Source organism: Bison bison, unplaced genomic scaffold (genome assembly GCF_000754665.1).
Source record: "Bison bison bison isolate TAMUID 2011002044 unplaced genomic scaffold, Bison_UMD1.0 scf7180017864375, whole genome shotgun sequence".
In the NCBI taxonomy this organism is placed as follows: Eukaryota; Metazoa; Chordata; class Mammalia; order Artiodactyla; family Bovidae; genus Bison; species Bison bison.
The window spans coordinates 5556827-5568155 of record NW_011494947.1 but is presented as its reverse complement, the minus strand read 5'-3'; the positions used below and the strand labels follow the sequence as shown (position 1 = coordinate 5568155).

Here is an 11329-nt window from a genome sequence, read left to right as displayed (position 1 = left end):
CATGATCTGAGCCACAGTCAGCTCCTGGTCTTGTTTTTGCTGACTGTATAGAGCTTCTCCATCTTTGGCTGCAAAGAATATAATCAATCTGATTTCAGTGTTGGCCATCTGTTGATGTCCATGTATAGAGTCGTCTCTTGTGTTGTTGGAAGAGGGTGTTTGCTATGACCAGTGCGTTCTCTTGACAAAAGTCTATTAGCCTTTGCCCTGCTTCATTCTGTATTCCAGGGCCAAATTTGCCTGTTGCTCCAGGTATTTCTTGACTTCCTACTTTTGCATTTCAGTCCCCTGTAATGAAAAGGACATCTTTTTTGGGTGTTAGTTCTAAACGGTCTTATAGGTCTTCATAGAACCGTTCAACTTCAGCTTCTTCAGCATTACTGGTCAGGGCATAGACTTGGATTACCATGATATTGAATGGTTTGCCTTGGAAACAAACAGAGATCATTCTGTCATTTTTGAGATTGCATCCAAGTACTGCGTTTTGGACTCTTTTGTTGACCATGATGGCTACTCCATTTCTTCTAAGGGATTCCTGCCCACAGTAGTAGATACAATGGTTATCTGAGTTAAATTCACCCATTCCAGTCCATTTTAGTTTGTTGATTCCTAGAATGTTGACGTTCACTCTTGCCATCTCTTGTTTGACCACTTCCAATTTGCCTTGATTCATGGACCTAACATTCCAGGTTCCTATGCAATATTGCTGTTTATAGCATCGGACCTTGCTTCTATCACCAGCCACAACACAACTGGGTGTTGTTTTTGCTTTGGCTCCGTCCTTTCATTCTTTCTGGAGTTATTTCTCCATTGATCTCCAGTAGCATATTGGGCACCTACCGACCTAGGGAGTTCATCTTTCAGTGACCTATCTTTTTGCTTTTTCATACTGTTCATGGGATTCTCAAGGCAAGAATACTGAAGTGGTTTGCCATTCCCTTCTCCAGTGGGCCACATTTTGTCAGACCTCTCCACCATGACCTGTCCGTCTTGGGTGGCCCTACATGGCATGGCTTAGTTTCATTGAGTTAGACAAGGCTATGGTCCATGTGATCAGATTGGCTAGTTTTCTGTGATTGTGGTTTCAGTCTGTCTGCCCTCTGATGCCCTCTCTCAGTACTGGGGTTTCTCTTACCTTGGACATGGGTTATCTCTTCACGGCTGCTCCAGCAAAGCACAGCTGCTGCTCCTTACCTTGGACGTGGGGTATCTCCTCATGGCCTTCACTCCTGACCTTGGACGTTGGGTATCTCCTCTCGGTCACTCACTGCTCCAGTGCCGCGTGGCTGCCACTTTTGGGAGATTATAAAGAGGCTAGCCTTGTCTGTCCTGGGTGCTTAGACATGGGACTGAACCATTCAGGCAAGCCTTCCTTTAGTCCCTTTCCTTCAGCCAGTATTGACTGAGTACTTTCTATGAGATAGTCACAGTGGGTACTCATTCAGAGAGGAAGAAACAGACTTTAAATAAGTAAACACAGAAAAATATCAAAGTATACATTATGAAAACTTGGAAAGCGCCAGATGATTTCTAGTTTGAAAAGTTTTTGACCTGGAGGAATCATATTTGCGTCCTATTGAACACATAGAGACTGTTTTCTTATTCTGATCTTTGAGGCTGATCCAGTTCTTGGCTCAGAGACCAAACCCCTTCTCTGGTTTAGGCAGCTCATCTGCTCATCACAATGCCAGAGACACCTGAGACCAGCAGTCCAGATGCTTAAAGCGTAAATGCCTAGGGGTTGGAAGGATGGGGGGTGTTGTTGAGCCTGATTAAGAATTTTTCCAACGTAGGATACATTTATTCATATATGTGCCTCTTAAAGAAACATGAACAAGACTAGTCATGGGTTTCTTTTATGTGACGAGGTAAGACTCTTCCAGGGATGGAAATTGCCAAGCTTCTCACTGGTTTGCTGTTTTGACTTTCTAGGGTACTCAGAAAATATGCCTTCCCTACAGCCCCACGAAAACACTCTCTGTGAAGTCCATCTTAAGGTGAGTATGTGTGAGCAGAAACCCAACAGCAGGCAATCATAAATGGGTTTTATCCTATGAGCTTTCTGATGTCAGCTTGCTATTTCCGTGGGCCTTGGCTATATACTAAACATTTTGCTAAGCACTTGGCACACAGTACCTAATTCAGTAGTCACAGTAACCCTGTAGGGCAGGTAGTACTATTATCCCATTTTTTGGTGAGGAAATGGAGGCCTAAGAGGACAAAGCCACAGCTGCTGTGTAGTGGAACTGAGGCTCAAGTCCAGGTCTGGCTGGTTCTGAAATTTGCTGTCAAGCATTTCCGTCCTGCATGTGTTGCCTGTTTCTTTCCTGCACGTGTGCAAATACTTTGATTTTGTAAAGAAAATCAAGAAATATTTTTTCCTTTCATTTTTCTTGTTGGAAATAGAAACTCAGATGTCAGCAAATGCTTCTCAGAGAAGAACGTGCTTTTTCTTCACCAAACAGAAAGCTAAATGAATGGAAGGAACTGCTCACTTCTCGGCACTCAGCTGTTTCTCATGCCCCCACCTTTCCACCTCCCTCTGTTCTTTCCCCCATGTTGGGTGTCAGCCTCCCCTTGGCAATGTGGCCACTCAGGTCAGCCTGGTGCTTTGTCACCAGCTAAGACGTTACAGTAACAGCAGCTTCTGTTTGTCAGGCACTGTGCTGAATGTTTTACAAGCATTGTCAGGAAATCTTTAAGCCAGCTCCATAAAGTAGATCTATTATTACCACCTACTACCACTACTCTACATAGGAGGAATTGGAGCTTCAGAGAGGTGAAGGGATTTTACAGAGATCTCACAGCTGGTAGACCACAGTGCTGGGATTTAAACCTAGATCCGTGTGACTCCAGGGCTTGGGCTGTCAACCACTAATGTCACACACTAGTCCTGTGTGACTCTGAGAGCTTATCCTGGTGGCCTGGTAGTTTAGTCTCTATTCATCTGCAACCAGGTGGTGGTCAGAGATGGCATTTTCCATGTTCCCACCTATTACTGTTACTTGGCAGCATGTCTCTTACAGTGATGAACTTGACTGTCCATTAGTGATTGCAACTGGCTGATGAAAGGGTCCTGAGATTAACAAATAAAACATTTGTATCTTGTTTTCAAGCTTGATTTTGTCTTTGAATTGCAGACCATCTCCCCTCTGCTGTAGGCCCCCTGGTTTTTCTCCTGGCCAGTCTGAAGCCCGAGCTAAGAATGACTCCATGGAGAGGTTAACCTTTTTGTTGAGCACTGAAGTATCTTGCTGCTTCTAAATCTGAACTTTAAGAGTCATACTTTGAATTCTATTGGCCTAAATTTCTGAAAATCCTTTTATTTTCTTCTTCTAAAATGATGTTTCTCCAGCTCCTTTCTTCTGTATATTTAAAGACTGGGGATTTCAATGAATTTTAATTCCATTTAGTTATCTGAGGAGACCTTCACTTTTCGGCCCACCACTCATAGCCACAGCAAGCTGCAGCAAGAAAGTATTTTAAAGTTGCAAAGATTAAAATTTCTACAGTTGCTGCCAATGGAAAAAAAGATATTCTCTGTTACAGTCATCAACTTGAAAACTTAAAAATTAAAATATACATACTATTGGGTCAGATAAGCTGAGTTCAAATCTTGGCTTCATGACTTAACAGCTTTGTTATCCTTAACTAGTTCTTTAACTACTGAGCCTCAATATCCTCATCCTCAACGTGAGGATAAAATAGTACTTGCCTCATAGAGATTGGATGAGATAATCCACGTGAAATATTTAGCAGGGTGCCTGGCATATAGTAAATGCTCTGTAAATATAGCTATTAGCTTTACCTTTCATTTACAGATATGAGGATTCTTGCTGAAGAGGTCAGGGATCATTTTGTTCAATTACCTTGTTTTGTCCTAGAGGAACTTAGCTCAAGGAAATTCAAGTTGCTTGGTCAAAGCAAAACATAAAAGAATAATCTTGTTAAGAACAACCTTTTGTCCTTAGTGAGAGAGGAATTACCAAAGGAAGAAAGACATGTCAGGTCATCTTAATTACATTTCATCTTATCATTCATTACTATGTAAATGTCAATGGATCTCTTTTTTTGGTAAATAAAGGTAAGAATCATGGAGATTAGCCAGGGTTGCCTACAGCAGGTGCTCCCCACTTCTCCCTTCTCTCTGTGAGTGTGCTCAGGGGCAGCCTCTGAGGTTGGTTACTCAGATATGTTCCTTCACTGATCGCTCCTTGTTGGCTCCTACCTCCTTTGGCCCCTCTAGAAATCCAGCTATGATCTTCTAGGGTATAATACTTGGCTTTTCTGAGGACCTAAGACTGGCTCCACATTATTTAAGTTTCCACCACACTGCAGCTCACTCTGTCCATTCTATTGCAGTGCCATGAATCTGGACAAATTCGAGAAAGGCCCCAGGGAAATTTTTCACCCTGAGATACAAAAGGTAACTCAGAACTTTGTGCTTCGTATTGTATAATGTGCCCACAGTGTTAGAAATGGCAAATTATCAGTGATTCTTAGCCTAGGATCCCAACCAGAATCACCAGTGGTTCTCATCATGAAGAACTTCCCACCTGAGAGTCCGATGGGAACTGACTAAGATGGAGGCTGGGAGTCTGTCATTTTCAGAAATTCAGAGGATAGCAGGCATCCAGAAAGCTGTCCTGTTTTCTTAGGACTTACTGTTAAAGGAAATCAGTCTGCCTTGGGAGAAAAATGTTTAGAGTCATAATCAAGGTAATGGTCCATCAGAAGAATGGCAACTAGACTTTTGTCTCGCAGTTGCAATCAATTTCGCTTCTAAATTCTCCCCTTGAAACTCATAAATGCAGCCATCACTAACAGTGTGACAGTTGTGTGTCAGAGCTGAGCTTCAAGGAGCTGGCCTGCCAGGCGGGGTGAAATGGGAAGAGGTTGGAGAGGCAGCCTGGCTGGGTTCTGTCCGGGAGGCAGCAGGCAGCCAGTAGAATCATCCTGCAGAGGAATATCTGAAAACGAGATATAGCAACGTTCTGCCTATTTATGTCATACCTCTATGCCTGTTTTCACCAAAGACACTGTCATACTCTCCCTTTCACTCATGAGCTTCCCTTCTATCCTCTGTGTGTGTCCGTGTGTGTGTGTGTGTGTGTATGCACGCATGTGTAAAACTTACCAGCAGTAGTTCCCCTGTTGTAATCAGGTGTCTGTAGGTTTCTCTTAGGAAGCTTGAGCAACCAGCTTCCAGCATAGGGAAAAGAGTTCTGACAAATCACTGGATCCAAAAAGTACACAGTATAAGTAAACTTTAGCTTAAAAATGGAATATTTTGAGGTGGAGAAAAGTGGTGTTAGTGACAGAAGATGAAGCTTGGCTTTCACAAAAAGTCAACATAAAATGATCACCATTAATCCTGGACTTGACTTTTTGAACTTCATTTGACAGGACTTGCTGGTCCTTGAAGAACAAGAGGTAAGTAGTGTTGCGAGATGCCGGGTCCTGCTACCCCACCTTGATGTTTGTCAATGAGCTTCCCCTTCACCAGGAACACAGCCTTTCCCTCAGGCACACCTCTCCGTGGATTTGCACAGCGAGTCTCTTATCACTGAAAGACTTGACTGACATATTCTCTCCGGTGTATTTCAGAATTTTCTTTGCAGCTAGCCATAAAGATAGAGAAACAATCAAGCTGCTTAAATCTGCTTGGAATCATTCAAATTTTAATCCCATGATCAGGGTGAGGAATGAGGTTTTCATTTTCGTTCAATTAAAGCTGAGGTACTTTGTTAGCACATTCAGAATGCCATATTATGTGCATGTTTCTATTCCCTGTTGTCCCACTTGAAAAAGAATGTTAGGTTTTACAAGTGCATGATTAACGTAGAGAAATATCTGAAATACTATCACTCAACAGTTGAGTATTTACTCAATGAGAGTGTGTGTACACTGTTCCTGTTGGTAAACGGCAGTATCACCTGTCCAGTTGCTGAGGCCAGACTTGGAAACATCCTTAATACCTCCTGTCTCTCACACCCCATCTAATCCATCAGCACCTTCCGATGACACTGTTTCAAAACATACCCCTGACTCGCATGCTTCTCAGTGCTTCCACCACCACCACTCTAGTCCATCAACACCAGTCCCACCATCTCCCACCTGGATTCTGCAGAGCCTCCTGCTCTTCTGCCTGCTTCCTCTCTTGCCCTCTCTTCTAGTTTTCATAGAGCATCCAAACATGGTAAGCCATCTGCTCCCTTTGCTCACAACTCACTGGCTTCCTATCCCACTCAGATGAAGCCCAAGGTCCTCACTGCAGCCTGCTAGGGCCTGTGTAATAAGGCCATCCTCTGCTCCACCCTCGGCTCCACACTAGCCACTGGCCTCCTGCTTCCTCGTCTGCAGGAAGCCTGCTACTCCCACTGCAGGGATGCTCGTCCCAGACGTCTCCTGGGTCACACCCTGTCTTGATTGGCATCTCTGCTCAGGGAGGACTTTCCGGTCCCTTAACTAAAATATCTCTCACCCACTGCCCTTCTACACTGTTTGTTGATCTTCTTAACACATGGATTTCAGTTTTTATCTGTTGCCCCCACTAGAACAGGGACTTCTTCCATTTTTCTTCACTGCTGTATCCTCAGAGCCTAGAATAGTACATATAGAGGACACAGAGTAAATATTTGGTTGAATATGTGAATTATTCATTGACTGAGTGAATAATGAAATCGTATGATGCCATTGAAAGAAATGAGGTAGATCTTTATTTACTGGCATGGAAAGATTTCCACAACGTAGTACTTACCGAGGAAAAAACAATTTGTGGGGCAATACAGTATAAGCCTAGTTGTTTCTGTAGGCAAAGATTTCTATGTATATTCATTCATTCCTTGATTCAACAAATGTTTACTGACCTCTGACTGTGTACTATTTGAGGCGTTGGGGATACATTGATGAACAAGGCAAGGTCCCTTCTTCATGGAGCTACAATCTTCTGGGCTGAGACAAACTAAGCAAGAAAATAAACAAGCATAAACACAGTCCTACTGACAATTCCAAGAGCTCTGGGGAAAGTAAACAAGATAGTAACACAGCATAAGGAGTAGATTTTACCCACTGGCCAAACAGAAGGTTTCTCTGAGGCAGCAACACCTCATGATTCCTGAACATGGCAATGTAACGTCGAGGAGGGAGGCTGAGCGGCTGCCCCCCCACATTGTTGGCAGGAGTCGCCATGGGCAAGTTAGTGGAAGTGTCGGGCAGGATGTGGCAGAGAATGGGCAAAAGGAGACATCTACATTGTAATCTACCTATTATCTATCTACCTAATGTAATCTACCTAATATCTCCCTATTATCCGTGTACAATCATGCTTGTTGCTGAAGAATCCATGAACTCCATGTGTAACTTGTAAAAGGCAAAAGATAAAAGTCATACACATTTCTGATAAACATTTTAAAAATGCAGAAATGAACAAAAGATATAAGCAAAATATCACCTAAAATCACAGAGAAAACTAGTATTGGTAGAGTATCACATTTTGAGATATATTTTCTATATTTTATCTAAGATTAGGGTTATACCATGTATAGTTTTTAGGCTTCCCTCATGTCTCAGCAGTAAAGAATCTGCCTGCAGTGCAGAAGCCATTGGAGATGTGGGTTTGATCCCTGGGTCAGGAAGATCCCCTGGAGGACAGCATGGCAACCCACTCCAGTCTTCTTGCCTGGAGAATCCCATGGACAGAGTAGCCTGGAGGGCTACAGTCCATAGTGTCACAAAGAATTGGACACGACTGAAGTAACTTAGCACGCATGCATGTATAGTTTTTATGTCTCAAAATTCCTAATTCATAAATATTTACTGCACACCCACACAGTACATGCACCTGCCCTTTGTGACAAACAATACAGAAGTGTATCAGTGGAAAACAGGAAGGAGCTTCTCTGCTGGCTCAGACGGTAACGAATCTGCCTGCAATGCAGGAGAACTGGGTTCAATCTTGGGTTTGGAAGATCCCCTGGAGAAGGGAATGGTTACCCACTCCAGTGTTCTTGCCGGGAGAATTCCATGAACAGAGGAGCCTGGCAGGCTACAGTCCATAGGATCACAAAGTGTCAGATACGACTGAGCAGCTAAGCACACATACACGTCGGTGGGAAACACGAATGCTCCCCCACTTCACCACTTCCACCCTCTCTTGAAGAACCCCTGTTGCTGTTTGGTTTATTCTCTCGTACTTATCTTTGAACCTCCCAAATTTTGAAAAAGGAGTAGCTCATCTCTTTATTTCTCAATTTTATTTCCTTACCAAGGGCATATTTGCTAGCAGCACCAAGGGCACTCATTATAATGTACTTGAGGAGGTGTGACCAGTGATTAGCATCCTTCATAGCTTCCTTGAGAGCTGTGTGGCCAAGGCACTCTGCTTTAATCTCACCCGCTTCTTGAATTTATCCCGGTTCTTCCCAATTATAGTGATAATCAGCTGCAAAGATGAGCAGGGAAAAAATAAACAACACTAGTGATGTTTCTGAACGGTTGGCTATTTGGTAAAGTGTTGTTGGTGTCCTGAAATCCATTGTGTGGAGAGCCTCCTCTCCCCCCGGCAAGAGAAAACATGGTGTCCCAGGCAACACACATGGAGGGGTTGACAGATGTGTAGGAACATGTGAAACACGGAAATATGGAGGCATTGCCCAGACAAGAGTAACGAGGAGCTGAGGGTATCCAGTGCTGAATTAAGACATCGTATCTTGATTCCAAAATATTCTTTTGGAATCCGTGGGGCTTGTTGTTCAGTCGCTCAGTCATGTCCGACTCTTTGTGACGCCATGGAATGAAGCACACCACCTGTCTTTCGCCAGCTCCCAGAGCCTGCTCAAACTCATGTCCATTGAGTCGGTGATGCCATCCAACCATCTTGTCCTCTGTTGTCCCCATCTCCTCCTTTATTCTTCCCTCTCATACTTCACTTTCCTCAGAAGAAATATAATTCCTAGCATACTATTAATTCCCCAAAATGTGACTATACGTTGGTTTATAATCATGTTGAGTTTTGTCTCATAAAATTTGGAACTTAAAAATGTAAAGTCCCATACAAGTAGGAATTACAAATATGACCTTATCTCTATGGTGAGTGTCTGAGCAGGATTGAAGTCCCGAGAAAACCAGTTCCCACGATTCCCTCCACCAGTCACCTCCCTCCAGGGGCCCGGGTATGGTCTTGAGACTTTGCACTCCCAGCCATCCCGCAAGGCCCCCTGCTGCATGTAGCAGCCAGCCTCATGAAGCACTGATGACAGCAAGTTCAACGCTGTTAAAATATGACCCGTGATGGTCAGGTAGCCCCAAGTCAAGTGATGCCCTCCTCAAATAGCCCCTCATAAAAGCTATCTCCTCCAGAAATACCGTGCATTCTGTTTAGTGATACCTTGATTTCTGGAGATAGGAGACAACTCTGTTAGTCACTGACATCATTTGGGAAGCCCTGGAAACAAAATTACCTAAATGAGACTCTGTAATTTCAAGTGCTTACCAAGGCCTTGCAACACCAGTCTTTTGGGAGCCTCCACCTGAAGTGGAGGCTGAAGTGATGCTGAAGCTGAAACTCCAATACTTTGGCCACCTGATACAAAAAACTGACTCACTGGAAAAGACCCTGATGCTGGGAAAGACTGAAGGCAGGAGGAGAAGGGGATGACAGAGGATGAGATGGTTGGATGGCATCACCAACTCAATGGACATGAGTTTAAACTCCAGGAGTTGGTGATGAACAGGGAGGCCTGGCGTGCAGCAGTCCATGGGGTTGCAAAGAGTCAGACACGACTGAGTGACTGAACTGAACTGAACTGAACTAAACTGAACTTGAAGTGGACAGGGTCCTCTCAGCAAGGATGCTGCTGCCAATGACAGAGAAGCCCCAGAAAAACTTTCCAAAGCTTCAGTCACTGATCAGGCAGCAATGGACCCTATTTCTGCTTGTAACTCTCAGCTTCACTCAACTCAAAACCATCCTGAGAAGACTGTGGCCCTGTGTTGAAAAGAGCACTGCATCGCAAGTCAGGAGCCCCGACTTCCAGCTCCAGTCCTGCCATCCACTTAGTCCCAGGCTTGGGCACATTGCATCTTCCCTGGGCTTCAGTTGTCCTGTCTGTAAAGTGAAAGCGTGGATTCAGTGGAGCATAGGGCGGTTAGTTCATGGCTCATCATTTCAGTCATTGACCCAGTACTTCTGCCCTTGGCTTGCTAGCTGTCATCCCAGCTGGACATGACCCTGAGCTGGTTGCTTCTGCTGTTTGGTTCCTCCAGTCCAGTGATTCTCAGACAGGGGCCCCTGGGCCAGCAGCATCAGCATCACCTGTGGACTTGTTGCAAATACAGATTCTTGGACCCTACCCCAGACCTGTGGGATTGGAGGCCCTGGGGTTGGGACCAGCAATCTTTATTTTAACAAGCCTCCCAGCTGATACTGATGCCTGTTCAAGTTTGAGAACCACTGCTTTAATCCCTGTGCTGTTATTCTAAGAAGGTTATCTGTCAGACCCCAAACCACTGTAGGTGCTTGTTAAGGGACCACTGAGAGTGGAAGAGGTGTCAGAGTCATGGAGACATATGATCGCTATCATCATTTCCAAAAACAGAGAAAGAAGAGCTAAAAAAAAAAAAAAAAAAAAAAAGAACCCCAAAGTGACAGGGTTCCTTGTCAAAATCCCAAGAAATTTACCAAAAATACATTTATATGGAAGAGGTGACCATTTGGACATCACCAGATGGTCAACACAGAAGTCAGATTGATTATGTTCTTTGCAGCCAAAGATGGAGAGGCTCTATACAGTCAGCAAACATAAGACCAGGAGCTGACTGTGGCTCAGATCATGAACTCCTTATTACCAAATTCAGACTTAAATTGAAGAAAGTAGGGAAAACCACTAGACCATTCAGGTATGACCTAAATCAAATCCCTTATGATTATACAGTGGAAGTGAGAAATAGATTTAAGGGACTAGATCTGATAGATAGAGTGCCTGATGAACTATGGAATGAGGTTCATGACATTGTACAGGAGACAGGGATCAAGACCATCCCCATGGAAAAGAAATGCAAAAAAGCAAAATGGCTGTCTGGGGAGGCCTTACAAATAGCTGTGAAAAGAAGAGAAGTGAAAAGCAAAGGAGAAAAGGAAAAATATAAGCATCTGAATGCAGAGTTCCAAAGAATAGCAAGGAGAGATAAGAAAGCCTTCCTCAGCGATCAATGCAAAGAAATAGAGGAAAACAACAGAATGGGAAAGACTAGAGATCTCTTCAAGAAAATCAGAGATACCAAGGGAACATTTCATGCAAAGATGGGCTCGATAAAGGACAGAAACTGT

At 43.8% G+C, this 11329-nt stretch overlaps 1 protein-coding gene across 1 annotated transcript in view; it reads left to right on the top strand.

Moving 5' to 3' along the window:
• GARNL3 (GTPase activating Rap/RanGAP domain-like 3) overlaps positions 1-11329 on the top strand; it is a 160938-nt gene that overhangs the window by 93600 nt on the left and 56009 nt on the right. Inside the window, exons 7-9 of the mRNA XM_010856923.1 lie at positions 1933-1997; positions 4363-4426; positions 5407-5433. Coding sequence (XP_010855225.1) covers positions 1933-1997; positions 4363-4426; positions 5407-5433 — 156 coding nt within the window. The remainder of the gene's footprint in view (positions 1-1932; positions 1998-4362; positions 4427-5406; positions 5434-11329) is intronic.